Source organism: Ctenopharyngodon idella, chromosome 15 (assembly GCF_019924925.1).
Source record: "Ctenopharyngodon idella isolate HZGC_01 chromosome 15, HZGC01, whole genome shotgun sequence".
In the NCBI taxonomy this organism is placed as follows: Eukaryota; Metazoa; Chordata; class Actinopteri; order Cypriniformes; family Xenocyprididae; genus Ctenopharyngodon; species Ctenopharyngodon idella.
Genome location: NC_067234.1, coordinates 11,820,187 through 11,835,972, shown reverse-complemented (window position 1 = coordinate 11,835,972; position 15,786 = coordinate 11,820,187). Strand labels below are relative to the sequence as shown.

General features: G+C 37.7%; 1 protein-coding gene across 4 annotated transcripts in view; it reads left to right on the top strand.

The window, feature by feature from the left end:
- The window catches only part of brwd1 (bromodomain and WD repeat domain containing 1), a 35,998-nt gene extending 22,232 nt beyond the window's left edge, over positions 1 to 13,766 (top strand). The window contains exons 31-43 of one of the 4 annotated variants that reach the window (XM_051861613.1): positions 390 to 428; positions 526 to 646; positions 2,781 to 2,906; positions 2,999 to 3,068; positions 3,145 to 3,198; positions 3,666 to 3,791; positions 7,157 to 7,309; positions 7,425 to 7,594; positions 7,717 to 7,859; positions 8,325 to 8,462; positions 8,818 to 9,141; positions 9,240 to 9,377; positions 11,309 to 13,766. In XM_051861613.1, the coding sequence (XP_051717573.1) occupies positions 390 to 428; positions 526 to 646; positions 2,781 to 2,906; positions 2,999 to 3,068; positions 3,145 to 3,198; positions 3,666 to 3,791; positions 7,157 to 7,309; positions 7,425 to 7,594; positions 7,717 to 7,859; positions 8,325 to 8,462; positions 8,818 to 9,141; positions 9,240 to 9,377; positions 11,309 to 12,711 (3,005 nt within the window). In that variant the 3' untranslated portion in view covers positions 12,712 to 13,766. Of the gene's footprint in view, positions 1 to 389; positions 429 to 525; positions 647 to 2,780; positions 2,907 to 2,998; positions 3,069 to 3,144; positions 3,199 to 3,665; positions 3,792 to 7,156; positions 7,310 to 7,424; positions 7,595 to 7,716; positions 7,860 to 8,324; positions 8,463 to 8,817; positions 9,142 to 9,239; positions 9,378 to 11,308 lie in introns of those variants that run through there. The other 3 variants (XM_051861614.1, XR_007925064.1, XM_051861615.1) reach the window with 3 other exon arrangements.
- Positions 13,767 to 15,786: the final 2,020 nt, after the last annotated feature.

The window sequence follows — 15,786 nt, the reverse complement described above, 5'->3', positions numbered from 1 at the left end:
GGGACACACATTATTTTTTTATGAATAATTTTTCTTCATCCATTGAAAGTATATGTAATTAACATTTTCAAGCTACTAAAAGTTCATAAAGACATCGTAAAATTAATCCATATGAACTGAGTGGTATAATCCAAGTCTGAGCAGACCTCATTGGTTCTCACTCATCAAGAACACATTTGAGCTTCCATTTACCATATTTGATGTGCTCTATGTGAATAAAAGCCTAAAGAAATTTGTTTGTCATATAAAGCAAACATGTCTGTTCAGAACACTCGGATTAAACCGCTCAATTCATTTGGTTTATTTTATTTATTTTTTTTAATGTACAATTTAAAGCTTGAAAATGTTGATTAGAGAATTTTAAAAACATCTTCATTTGTGTTTTAAAGATATGAACAAAAGTCTTACAGGTTTGGAACGACATGAGGGTGAGTAAATGATGACAGAATTTCATTGTTGCGTGAACTAACCCTTTAAATGTGACCCTCTGTCTTATCAAATGTCAATTTCTGTCCTTTTCAACAGACATCACAGCACCTTTCTCTGGTCCGGTCGATCTTTCTCAGTATCCTACATATTGTGCTGTCATTGCATATCCCACTGACCTGAACACCATCAAACTGCGGCTCAAGCACAACTTCTACAGGTTTGTAGCTTAATAGATATAGTCCACCTAAAAATAAAAATTGTTACCATTTAGATTAATGTTCATTCTGCTTTTTTCCATGCAAAAAGCACTAAGTAATCTGTACAACTTGTAGTCTTTAGTTTTAACTATCACCAATATTTATAGGGTTAGTTCACCCAAAAATTTGTTGTCGTCATTTACTCACCATCATGTCATTCCAAACCCATAAGACTTTCAGTCTTCTTCAAAATATAAATCAGCCCTCTACAATGCGAGTAAAACACTTGCATGTGCGACTAAATCTTCACTCTGGGCGACTAAATAATGTCTGTCATTAGCCATTGGCTAATAAATTCTTAGATTTTATTCACCAGTATGTGTGTTGGAGGCTAAATATAAGTTTAGCATGGATATATTTTCACTCGCTGAACACTCTGAGCGCTTGAGTTTCTCTCTCCGTCAAGCGATCTATTTCAATTCAGCTCAATGGATGCGTAGGGTACCTGTATTTGACGTACTGCAAACTCTAGTGTGAAGGCACACGACTCGCTGTCGTTTTGCTGAGAGTGCTGTTTCTCTCACACACACGCAGAGAGGGAGAGAGCGAGAGTCTTGCACACCACGCAGAATTGAAGCGCTACATGTAAATGTGTTCTTTGTTGTATTTTGCTGTCAGAAACACTGAATGACCAACAATATCTTAAGCACCCGCATCAGTCCTAAGTTCAGTTAAAATGACACACACGTTTATGGTTACCAAGTTTTAGTTCTATCATTTAAATAGTGCTTGATCATTATACTATAATATAATGTTTGATTGACTGATGTTAAGAGTGTATGTTCAGATATTTAAAAAGCTGTGCCATTTTACAAAGATAAGCTGATTTGGTGGAATCAGATGTTTATTTAAAAAATAGTATAACAGTCTAGTGAGTTGAACTAAAAAATTTACTAATCAATGGCGATTCTATTGCCAAGGTGTGTGTAGAGCAGTGTTTCCCAGCCCTGTTTGTGCAGGCACACCAACACTACACATTTTGGATGTCGTCCTTATCTGACCAATACATTTCTGGTCTTGGCCAGAGATTGTCTTATTATTGGGGAGAGGAGAGGGTCTGTATCTCTTACCATTGGAGAAAGCGTAATGGCTAACTTGGATCACGTGAGGCGCCTCAGCCTATAATATAATGGCAGTGATGCCGGTGCCCGCCGTTTAAAATTTTATGACAGTTGGTTACAGTTTACGTTAATCAGTTTCTTGTGGATTAGCGCTTTGGTCTTAAATGTTAATATTTGGTGTGATATCGCTAGTAAACGTACAGTAGGACTGCATTGTTTGTGAATCTATTAGCTGCAAATTATTCACTGCAGGCACATAAAACTACACCAAAACTTAATTGTAATTTAATACACATTTAGTTCACTAAAATTATACGTATTCACCTTCATTCATTAAAGCGTTATATCATCATCATTAGGCACACAGCAGTCAGAAATCATTACAAGTCTAACCTGGTAGCGGTAGAAAACACATACAATGTAACAATATTTATAATGAAATTATTCATTTTCTCTTTATTCATTAAAATGCATCAGCGTCATATGCATACATGCAGTTATAAAAAATCTTATAATAACTGGTAAAACCTGAAAGCCAAAGAAAGAAAGAAATCATTGGTATTTTTTACTTCCTTTAGACAATATACAATATCACTTAGTATTACTATTAAATACTGTGGTAATGCCGTAAATGAGTCCTTTTAGTCTCTATTAATGATCTGATGAGTTGAATCTGGTGTGTTTGATTAGGAAGAGTTGTAAAATGTGTAATGTTGGTGTGCCTCCAGCAGTGTTGCCAGCTGCTTTCAATTGAAAGTAGCTACAACTGGTAGCTAAATATCAGTAGATGACTTCATAATGGCAAATTCATAAATATGAATATAGATCAGTGGGGAAAATAAGAATCTAGATAAGGTTTGTCCAAGAAGTTGCTAGATTTGTCCCTAAACTTTAAAAAAAAAAAAGTCTCAAAAGGGAGCTGAATTGAAAAGAAGTAAATGAGAGTTTGACTGTTTTATTTTTTTGAGGGGTGAACTCTAATTTCCCATATTTGCTTTTTTTTTATTTTTTTTTTATATATATATATATAAAGGAGGCTGTCTGCACTGATCTGGGATGTTAAACACATTGAACAAAATGCCAAGACCTTCAACGAGCCCCGCAGCAAGATTGCAGAATCTGCAAAAATCATAACAAATGTTCTTCTGAAGTTCATAAGGTTGGTCCTGGACATTGGTGGCAAAGATCTATCTGTGATATTGTAATGTTTAGCTTTGTAACAAACTTTCCCCCCCCCCTCCCTGGCCACAGTAAACCTCACTGTACAGATATTATGGAGATCTATAATGCCGTTGAGAACATGGAGTACTCTGACGATGAGGTGAGTGTGCTTGTTCAACCTGTGTTTTCACTACCTTTTCCTGGAAGACATGAGATTGATTTCACATGACTTTTAGGACATGGATGACATTGATGCACCTGGACCCTCTGCTGGACAAAGACTTCGCCAGGTAGTGTAAGATACATTATGTGTAATAGTACAATAGTAGAGTTGGGTAATATGACAGTGTATATACTGTACATTGGTAGAAATGTGTCAACAGAGACTCTATTACATTGTTAAAGGGATAGTTCATCCAAAAATGAGACTTTTGTCATCATTTACTCACCCTCAAGTTGTTCCAAACCTGTATGAGTTTCTTCTTTCTGCTGAACACAAAAGAAGATATTTTGAAGAATGTCGATAACCAAACAGATGATGGGCCCCACTGACTTACAATGGAAGTTGATGGGGCCCAACTGTTTGGTTACCCATAGAGTGAGTAAATGACAGAATTTTCATTTTTGGGTGAACTAACCCTTTAATGTCATACTATATATTGCCCCATGGTTAAAAATTCGGACACAAAATGGTAAACAAGAACTTTGTTTCGATGGATGGATTTGTTAAAGATGCTTCTCTTCTTGATTTCGCTAGCCATCAGTGGAGGTCGTGCAGGACAGGGACGCATGGAAGTACCACTGCAAACGTTTACTGGACTACATGTTTGTGTGTGAGGATTCAGAGCCTTTCCGGGATCCCGTAGATCAGAGAGAATATCCGGTGAGTCTCCAAAACTTAATCAATGGAATAATGTTAGGGAAGTGGTCATATTTCTTAACTCTTCCCCTCCAGAGTATTTTGTTTTTAAAGTTGCCAGCATAAATGACATACCCAGAATAAAAAGGTTGCTGCTCATCAGTCATTCTGAAAAGACACATAACCAACATATATTTGGAAAGCCAACACTTGAGAGTTTACAGTTCATGTTATTAATATGGAGATATAGAAGCTCAAACATAAACTAAAACAAAAATATTAAGAATATAATTTTTAAATGTATAAAAATATTGTGTATGTGGTAGAACAACTTATAACCACAATTAAAGTGAAGCCACAAGTGTGGTCATGCTTCATTCCAAATCTGAGGAAAACTGAGTTTTATTTATATAGACATGTAATTTGAGCTTTTAGAGAAGGCTGATAAGATGCTAATAAAATATTTTATTTCCCTGTAAACACTCATTTGCAGTCTAATGTCTGGTGAGAACTGACCAATTCATGTTTCTTTTGTTCTCACTCAACGAATCTTTCACACTTCTGCCTGCATGAGACTTAATCTTCATTATTCTTTTAACATTATTCTTTTGTTTGTATTCAGCCATTATTAGTCTTTATTCTGACATTACATGGTTTGCCAATCTACACCACTTGATCCCACTATACATTAATCCGCCTACTAACTGAAATCTTTGTAGAAAACAAAAAATAAGCACAATTTAAAAGATTAATACACTTTTACTCAAAACTCACTTTAAACTACCTTTCAGTGTTTGTTTTAACTTCCGATCACAATCTATTGTGGATTTCAGTCATATAATGATGTTGAAATGTTATTTTAGCCTTTTATATGCAGCTAATCGCTACACCTGCTTAGCATTTATAATGTAAACATCCATTATTGACATGAAAATACCCCAAATCACATGAAAATCACACACAAACCATATTCTGTCGTAATGTTGTTTATTAGCTCCTTTTTTCACATGTAGAAATGTTTGAGTTCTTCATAGCTGACGCAAAGACAGCCATGCTCTTTCAGCTCTTCAGATAGCATAATTCAGTGGGAAATTAATGGAAATGGTATTCTGTATGACGAAATATTTTGCAAACGTGTCATAAATAAATATTTCTCCAAATATGCATTTTTTTTTGACTAAGAGCCCTGACAGATGCTGTTCAATGAAGCTATGTGAACACATATAAACCGGAGAAGACGTGACTGAATTCATATGAGTGTTGATATTCTATTCACAATATAAAAAATTACAGATTGATTATTTTGAACTCCTGACATAAATTAAGAAACTAATGTCACTGCAACCCAGTTTTATCATAAACAGTGGTCAAATATGGAAGCTGGAGATTGAAAGCTAAGGGGATATGCTGTTGAATGTTTGATCACATTAGCTTATTTGTGCGTAAGCTATCTCCTATCTGCTCCTTCTGGTTTACGCAGATATTAGATTCTTAAAGGATTAGTTCACTTCTGAATGAAAATTTCCTGATTAATTTACTCACCCCCATGTCATCCAAGATGTTTGTCTTTTTTTCTTCAGTTGAAAAAAAATTAAGGTTTTTGAGGAAAACATTCCAGGATTTTTCTCCATATAGTGGACTTCACTGGGGTTCAATGGGTTGAAGGTCCAAGTGTCAGTTTCAGTGCAGCTTCAAAGGGCTCTACACGATCCCAGACAAGGAATAAGGGTCTTATCTAGAGAAACCATTGGCCATTGTCTAAAAAAAATGAAAATTATATACTTTTTAACCACAGGAAATTTAATTCTGAAGTGAACTAATACTTTAATGCAAATAGGACATTTTTTAGGGTACACAGCACCCGTCAGCTGCTTATTGATTGGCACATTTTCATCACTGAACAATTAAATAAAATTTTCCACACCAGAAAAAAAACATTTGTCAGCTATGAATGTTCATACCCAACAACAATAGCTCCATAGGAATGTATCATTTTTATTAAAGTATTGTACATGCTGCATATTCATGTTTAGAGTAAATGTTAACTGCTAATGTTGAGATATTCGGTTTTAGGGAGTTCATAATTCCAACCCAATAAGACAAACTGATTTAAATGTGGGATCAAGCATTGTCAGTAGGAGTGGGCATTGTATTTATTACAGGGCTCAACACTAAGGATTTTTTCTACTGGCCCAGTTGGGCCAGTGGTTCAAATTTTTACTTGCCCTGCCCTGCCCACAATATAAAAAAATAGTAAAGTAAAAAAAGAAAATGGGCCTATAAAATAAGCCTAGTTATTGTTTTCGTTATTTTTGATACATGTAACTTTAATAAGGTTATGACACCAAAAGCTACTAGATTAACTCATGTAAATTTTAAATATTGTTAGACAAGTAAACAGTAAGTAATAGGAACAAATAATCAAACTACAAGTAATGGCACAAATAAATACAACAGAATAAACATAAATGAAATAAACAGTGCTTTTCAGGTTTTTATGTAGGCTTAAACAGGAGATTTTCAGGTAGCCTATAGAAATTGTAATCTAATGTATAACTATAGATTAAATTTTATTAAAGTTAACTATTTATAAAATAAAAAGATACTTTAAATGTGAAATTAAACCTGCCAGGAGGTGGCAGCAAGTCACTGTTAATGAGCGAGTCATTGAGATTCAACCGATTCATTCAAACGGCTGATTCATTCAGGAAGTGTTGCTCAGAGACGCATAACAATTCTGTTGACTTACTTTGGAACTATTTTCGTTGGCGAAAGAGCGCGAACCAGGTTTAAGTTATTTAATATAAACTGCTTGTTTATTAAACTACGTTGTATAAAATCAATATCAGTGTGCTTATATTTGGATAAAAATGGCGCTCTTTGTGTAAAATTGGTTAACTATAGAAATATAAAAGACATACAGGGGCATTTTTGCCCCTTATCTTGAATTCTGGGGGTATTATAAATGCATTTTAATAGACTAAATCACGCAGTGAATCGTGCACTCTAAATATGCACACGCACTAGTCTAACCTACTAGACTACATCATGTATTGTATGCATGCACTCAATCGGTGTGTTTTTGTAAAGTGAGGGACATACTCGATAATGTCAGATCGTTAAATCAACAATTACGATATCATAGACGATATATATCGCACACCCTACAGCACTGGCCCGATCGGGCAAGTGACAGTTCCATCTACTGTCCCGAGCGTCGTTCACACTGGCCCCGGGCCATCAGGCAGTCCTTATTGTCGAGCCCTGTATTATGTTATTTTTATTTTTTAAATAATGTATATGACAAAAAAAAGAGGTGTCTATTTTTGGACAAAGATGGTTAATTGTAGTAGTTTAGTCTTTATAATACCATGTCTTGGTGTCTCCAGGATTACGGTAATATTATCGACATGCCTATGGATCTTGGAACTGTGCGGCGGACTCTTGAAGAAGACCACTATGAAAATCCCATAGACCTGTGCAAGGACACCAGGCTTATTTTTGCCAATGCTAAAGCCTACACGCCAAACAAACGGTCAAAGGTAATGTATTAATGTCTTTTTTTTTTCTTTTTTTTTTTCTCCACCTTGTCATCTGTCGTCTTGTCTTTTTGCCTAATTCTTAAAGACTCATTGATATCCTTGTGCTGTTTTACAGATCTACAGCATGACTTTGCGACTTTCAGCGTTTTTCGAAGAGAGTATACGCAAAATCATTTCTGACTACAAGACTGCCGTCAAAAGTAGCTTGAAGCTGCGACGCAGTCAGAGATTCAGGAAAAAGTCTCAGCATCAGGACTCGGCTCTTTCCAACCAAGGATCCACACGGTAGGCCTGATCTCTCTGTTCTCTTATTCTATTCTCCTTTATTCTTCTGTTTTGTTTTTGGCCATTAATAGTTTCCATGCTGAAGACAATAAAGCTGTCCTTCCTTCTCCTCCTGGCCCTAGTCAAAAGAGGGCTACTATAAAAACTCAGGAAAATACAGAACAGTCTACAGCCAAATCTACCTCAGCCAAAGTGTCTGGACCAGAGCGCCGCAGAGTCAATGAAGCCAAGGATACCTTCAGACGGAGTAGCTCATCTTCATCCGGTAAGACAGACAATTCATAAAACTTATTAGTTTCCGGTATTAAAATGTAAGGCACTTGTTTGCTGCACGTTGTACCTAACAACACCAGTTCACTTGAAAATGAAAGTTCGTTTACTCGCCATCATAGGAATGAACTTTCATTTTCAAGTGAACTGCTTATGTGTGTAAATAAATTATGCCTAAGTTGTAAACAAAACATTCTACCAGGTTTTGTGAACTGGATCAACAATTTCAACCAATCGTTGTTCTTGTTGAATGCGCAGTGCTTTAACAGGCACTATTTTTAGAGATCCACCAGGTGGAGCCATTTATCAGTTGACCTGATATTACAAAGACAACAAATTAAGTAGAAATGACTAAATATTGGTAAACCAATTATAGGTTAATCTCTAATTATAGGTTGAGTGTATTCCTTTTATTACATGGGGCCATTCCATAGTTTAAGTTTGTGCTTTTGATTTATAGGGTCTGATCATGACAGCAAACAATCTTTGAGTCAGTCGGAAGAGGATGAAGAACCTTCATCTTCGTCTCGTGTCTTCAGACGAGAGACTAGAGCCACGAGAAGAGCTGCACAGAATAAAGGAGCAAAACGAAAACATGGTGAGACGCCACAATTTGTCATTGGGTCTCATTCATGAAACTTTAGTAAAAAATATGAGTAAATTCAGAGTAATTTGCTCGTAAAACGGGCCTTTCCGAAAACTCTTCTCCGGATTCATAAATGCTTCGTAAACATCTGATTTGATGGCTAAAGGATTAGTTCACTTTCAAATGAAAATTACTCAAAATACCTCAAGCCATCCTAGGTGTATATGACTTTCTTCTTTCTGATGAACACAATTGGAGAAATATGAATACATTTCAAGTGCTTTCAGCTGTGTCCACCTAGTGAAAAAGTGTGACTAGTGGACAAACAAAATTTTCTTTCATGCACCGACTGTTTTGTGTATCCTAGAGAGCCATGCCAAGATGAATGGGCACAGCAGGTCACATGAGCGTCAGAGACCACGACCCTGCAGCGATTCTGACCAAGAGCATTCACAAGGTTCAGACACCTCAGAAAACGAGTCATCGTCTTCTGTCAATCGTCGGCCAAGGACCCGCAAGACCGCCATGGCAGCGGTCAATAAGATGAAACTCATGGATACCCTGGAAGACGGTGACGGCTCGGATGAGGAGGGTCATGGAGGCGGCACACGGCCCGCAACCCGTGCTAGCAAACGCTCTGCTGTCATTCAGAGCAGTTCTGATTCAGACGAAGAGGAAGCTTCTCAGGAGGGTATAAACATCTACATCGCTTACCTTGAAATGTTTTGTGTAACTTCTGTCCAAATATGTAATGTAACTTAAATGTTTTTAATGTTGTCCTCCTCACAGAGTCAAATGAAAGTGACGCTTCTGCTAGTGAAGAAGAGAAGAGTGGTGTGAGCGCAGACAGTGACTCGTCTTCTCACAGCAAAAAGGAGAGATCATCTGCTGGCCGCAGACCATGTAGACGATCAGCAGAGAAAAAGGGTATGTTTGGTAGTATCTCCCCTTCAACTATTGAGCTCTACAGTCAACATGAAATCAAAATGTTTATCCATCTACACGTACCTGTTTTGTTCATAAGTGCATGCTTTTCCAAAGAAGAGAAAAGTTAATTTTAATGACAACTTGGTGCTGTCAATCGATTAAAAATTTAACTAATTAATCACACATTTTTTCTGAAATTAATCGTGATTTAAAAACATTGGCGTTTTTAATGTTTTACATTGTAATAATTTCAGTTACTCTCCACATTAATGTAGAAACAACTTAAAGACGGTGTATTTTAAACACTTGTTTAACCCTTTAAGACCGGATGGAGCGCCCGCGCTCCCATTTGTGTGTCTCTATTTAAGAGCCAATAAAAACTGAACCCATATAGGTAGCACAAAAATTCTTTTTGCATACAAAACCAGAGACTTTACTCGTTCAGATGAAGCCTCCCACATGCTCCTGTTGCATTATTTTCACCCTGTAATGAGTCTGAGTAATATGCGTTTACAACAAAAACAGCACAGCCGCTAACTGAATACAAATATGTAGATTTCACGCGCTCATAACTTCATGAAAAATGCACAGATCATAGAAAATGGCACATCATTATTTAAAGCAGATTCTCACGATTAAAATGAACCCAAAATAACATAAAATATATATATATATAATATATTGCGTTGATCACAAGATATTACTCACGGAATGATGTAGCATACTTGGCTAAAAACATGTCTCTCATCTTTCCGGGATGCAGTGTGTATCCAATGTTCCCTGAACCATCCATGTTCGTTTTCCAACGTGGAATAACACAAAATAGATATCATTTTAAAGCTTAGAAACTCAGCTTTTTAATGCCGCTAATCATTTTGAAAAACTCCTAACGAGTGCTGAAAAGTGCCTCTAAACCGGAGTTTACCGCCCGTGAGCGCCATCTGGCCGCGAAAAAATGAACACTTTATTCAACTATACTTTATGCTGTTACCACAAAATTTGAACCAGATGCAGCTCAGATATAGGAGAGCATCACCAAAAAATATTTTTTCTCCGATCTTATTGCCTTCCTGAGTTATTCCATGTCAAATAAAAAAAAATAAAAAAATTATAGATATTTTTTGTTTTATCAGTGGTTTCTCAGCATGAAAATGTCCTAATATAATTTATATTTTCTAAAAATTTAAAAAGTGTTCTATCAAATGATACCTACCTTTTGACTCTCCTTGCTACAGTTTTGGAGTTATGAGTCTTTACTTTTGTGTATGTTGCTCAGAAAATAAAACTCTAAAAAAACCTTCAGGTCTTAAAGGGTTAATGGCATATTTTTATGAATGAAGGCCAGTATCACTGATACTAATACTGCTACTGATGTCTCTATGAAAGATTTATTTAAAACATTAATTATAGATATTCAACATTAGAGTATAACTGAAAGCTATCAATTTCAACATTTTTATTAGGCTTTAAAAAAAAAAAAAAAAACCGTTTAATTTAAGTGAACTTAAAACAATCTTCACAAAATCCCATTATAATAAATGTCATATTTCAACGTGACCTCCCTGTCTAACAGGTAGGAAATATACAGAAATTGAATAAAGTTATTCTCCATTTCATCAACTTTCACACTCTAGTCAATTCCTTACGGACAAAAGTCCCATCCTGCAGTTTTTACACATTAAATGTTGTCCCATTCACAAGGTAAATGGACTGCAAATGTTTTATCTCTCAGATTTGATTAAAAATGTCTTCATCTGTGTGTTTGGATCGACATGAAGAGTGAGTAATTGATGACAGAATTTTCATTTTTGGGTGAACTAATCCTTTAAGCGTTAATGCGACACTGACAATAAAGAAAGGTCAATTTGTACATTGTGGAGAGGAAGTTGTAGACTGTACTTACTTACTTACTTCCACATTTCCATTTTTAGAAATGTCTCCTTTCGTTAATGGACACAGCACCAAACGACAGTGGGAGGACAGTGAGGACAACTCAAATGATGAGGGGAGTCAGAATGAAAGTGTGAATGGGGAGTCGGACGAGGACCTCGTTGTCAGGCGGAAGTCCACCAGGAAGACCGCAAAAGCCGCTGTCAGTAAAATAAAGAAACTGAATGACACCGATGCCGAAGAAGAGGAAAATTGCTCCAGAGACCGACATCAGAAACCTCGGCAAAGCAAGCAAGATTCTGAAAAGAGCTCTGAGGAGGATGTTGAGGTTCCCAGAACTCAAAAGCACCCTCATCAAAATGGAAGAAAGGTGGATACGAAAGAGCTGAAAAAAAGTAAAGCATCATCAGACAGCCAAAAACAGCAAGTTACCCACAAAAAAACCTTATCCACAGATGCATTAATGTCAACAACCCAGGACTCAGAGGAACTCAGCGACGTTTCAGAAAAATCTCTCGCACACAGGAAGAGAATTAAATCAGAAGACGATGAGAATCAAAGCAATGATGCAGAAGAAAAAAGGTCCCTCAGAAACAGAAAATGGGCATCCCACGCGCGCAAAAAGAAACTCGATGCGAGGTCGGATGCCTCCAGTTCGGATAGCAAAGGGAAGGTAGATCGGAGGAGGAGGAAAAAGGTGGGCACTTTCTCCGATGAGTCGCTAAAGAGCGAAGCATCAGAGGAAGACAAGCCGACGCATCCAAGGAGGAAGCCTTGCCTTACAGTTGCATCCAAAGGAAAATCACTTCGAAATCTTCCCAAGAAGAGCTACATTATGGAGGACTCGGATGAAGAATTCAGTCCTGAGATGGAGATTCAATCGAAGAATGGGAAGAGCAAGGAGCGGACCATCTCCCGGGCAAGAAAACCATCAGGCGGCGGCGACTCCAAAAGGAAACGTGGTGGCTCCTCAGAGTCTGAAGACACGGACAACAAAAGTAGTAGGACCAGTGATGAAAACGAGTGCATGGAACCTCAAAGAAAGAGCGCAAAGCGCTTCAAGCCCTTGAGCGGCTCGACGGACTCTGAGAGCGACTCCGAAACTAGATGCAAATCGGAGAATGGTCGAGAACAAAGGCCTCAGGAGACGAATCCCAAAGCAAGCCGACGACGGCGGAAGCAAAGCAAAAGCGACGACGGAAGCAACGACGACTCTGAGAGCGAAGAGTCTGGGGAGTCTGAATCGGATGCCAGCTCAGGTTCACGGAGCAGTCCAAAGAGAAGGCTAAGAAACCGTGACCGAGGAACGGCGCGCTCGAGGAAACGTCAGAGGGATGTTTCCGACGAGGATAGCGACGTGTCGTATGGGAAACCTCGACGGGCCACACGCATCCGGACCAGAAACGGAGGCAAGCGGACTGTGAATTACCAAGACAGCGAATGAAGGACACTAACTGGAGACCTTGAAGACACTTGATTGTCCCAACATTAAAACAATGGTAGTAGCACTGGAGTCCTCACTATACTGTGAATCAGTTCCATTCAGGGATATTTATATTTTCTATGAAAAAAAACAAACGAAACAAATGAATTATAAATAAGATGTATTTGATCTACTGGTTTGGCTGTTCAAACCAGCCCCACTCTGTGATTCGGCCAACAGGACAGACTGCATAGAGAAGCATTATTTGCTTGGGTGCTATCTTAATATACCTCCTGTTTAATCGAGCATATTTGCTGGCTTGCACTAAAAGGCACACTGTAATGAGGTATTTTATACACTAGATCTGCATTAGAAACTCAGGGGTCAACTACGTTTACCATATTCTCAGACTTGCATTTGTTTTTTTATTTTTAGTTCTAGGATTCTAGTGTCATATTTTCCACGTAAGCATTTAGGTCCAAACACCCTTTATGAAAACGAACAAGTCGTCTTTGACACACAAATTCTGTAATGTCACTGTTGAAGGGATCGTCGAGCCAAAATGTACAAATGCTTTTCCTTATGGTTCCTCTTTGTTTCGATTTCTTTGACCATATTTCCAGGTTTCTGAGAATCAGTTTGTAGCAAAGTATTGTATATTTAAATTCCTCTGTCAAGCATTAATTTTCTTTTTGTATTCAATTAAAATGAATTGCCATGCCATGAACTATGAATTGGTACCTGTTTGCTAAGTACAGTAAATCAAATGAGTACTTCCAGCAAAGTACTGTGATTTCTCATATTGGGAAGATGTTTTAGTGATCTGTGTTGCATACTTTCAGTATTAATTCCTTTTCTGACTTAACTTATGGACAGCAATGAACTTTTGTACACAAGTCTTTGAATTGTGCATCGCAGTTTATGTAATGCATTTGTCAATTGGCATTTTGCTTGATGTCTTTTTCATAAGAGCTTCTTTAATACAAGATTCACTGAGGATGTTAAGCCTGTTGGCCGCTGAAGTGGGAGAGGGATGACTTCCTATGAATAAAGTACTGTTTCAGGTTGGAATTGGATCTCGTTTTCAGTCATCTGTTTTGTTTGAGAAATCTTTAAATGAGCTGATGGATACAGGACAAATGAAAGGCAAATCTCATTTCTTTTAACAAATATAATTGGCCGTGATTACATGTACACATACTGACCATCAAGTCCATATTCTGGTTAAGCATTAGATGCTCTATCGTTATTGTAACCTTTCTATATAATTTGTAGGCAATACTCCATATACGCTGTTACTATATATACATATGTAGATGGATATAAATTAATGTTCTGTCACAGTAGTTATTCAGGTGTTTGCGTGACCCAATATTCTGATTAATTCAGGCACATAGCACTTGTTTTACTCAGGTTTCTAGAAACCAGAATATTGGCTTAATCAGGTTATGGCAATTGGCCTGTTTGTGAAGTGGAATTTGACTAAATTCTGACATATCAGAATAATTGTGCTTTTAAATATCTTTGTTGCTAAATTAAAATATTTCGCATTTGAACTTTAAAGTGCTTTTTTTGAGTAAGATTGCTGTAGAAATTACAAATGTATTTGTTCACTGGTTCTTTAAGCAAATGAAGTGACTTAAGTATCGTCAAAAAATTATATCGAAAGACTTGCACTCACTCATGTTATTATGAATGGGAGAACATGCAATGCGCAAAATGGCGGAATAAGTCCCGCCTTGTAAATAAGAGCCAATCGCTGATTGGTGAAGTCATCGCGTTACTGCAGCTGCTGTTATGGGGTGTTCACACCAGGCGCGACTTGCGCGAATAAATCACGCTATTCGCGCGTGATTGGACGCTTGAACAATAGGCTTGTTTGAGATGCGCATAGCCTCGCCTGAAATGTAGGCGAGAGTAGGCGGCTGCAGTGAGGAGAGGAGTGAAAAAAGTGCAGACAAGACGGACAGTTCTCCGTTCTCGTAGTGGACCAGACACCTACGAGATCAAAGGCGGATATCGCGGGATTCACACTCGCGCGCTTTGTTGCTGATAAACTGGATGTAATTTAAGTTCTGTTGCTTTTATATGAAAATAAACATAATGAACAATACACCCAACAGTACTTGTTATTTATTTCCATTCGAAGGATGCGAGTAATCATTTTTATTTTAATTACAGACATGTTTTTATATATTTTTATAAATATGATAACAATCACAACCCACAGAGAGATCGCACTGTGAGAGAGTTTAGGAATAATCACACATAATTTATACACATAAATCATGATATTAGAGTTTTAAAATCAAACATTTTAAAAAGAGATCAATACACCACGGTTGTTTAAACCAATAAGCATTAAGCTGTGTCGTCAGCATGTCGTTTCCCATCGTGCTTTTGGTCAGCGCAGTCGGTGGAAAGCAACTGCGCCCGACTGCAGAATCCGATGAGGCCGCCTCGCCCTCGTGAGAGGTTTTTGACATTCATCAGCATGACATCAGAGCAAGGCGGCCCACCCTCGGACACATTTCTAACCGGCATGCATCTCGCGGTGATCACCGGTGATCGGTTCTGCACAGAATTTGCTCATCTCAAACAAGCCTATTTTGAGTTTACTTGCTTCATTCGCGCATGAAATTCACAACAGACGCGAATTTGCGTCAGATGAATAAGCTCAATTTGCCGGCTTTAGCTAGCTTGTAGTCTCAATATGTATATAGCTCAAATTGAGTAAAGAGCATTTTTTTTACAACTTATCAGATTGTCCGACCTCCTCACTCTCTTTCTTCCAAGCAAGATCCTTTTTATTCCTGTTTCTATGAAAGTACGAAGATGTATCGTACAGCTCCGGGTATCCACATACAGCGACGATGATTTTGTCCTCCATTGTTGTTTCGGATTTCTGCCTCCGCTCGCTACGTCGTAATCACATCACTACTAGAGCAAGCTCCTGATTGGTTAACGCGCTGCGAATATTCGCCAAAGTTCTGATTTTTCAACTCGCGCGAATCAAAGTTCAAACGCCCGAAACGCTCAATTCGCGCTGCAGGATGTCTATCGCGTCTTTGCATTGACTTAACATGTAAATCACTC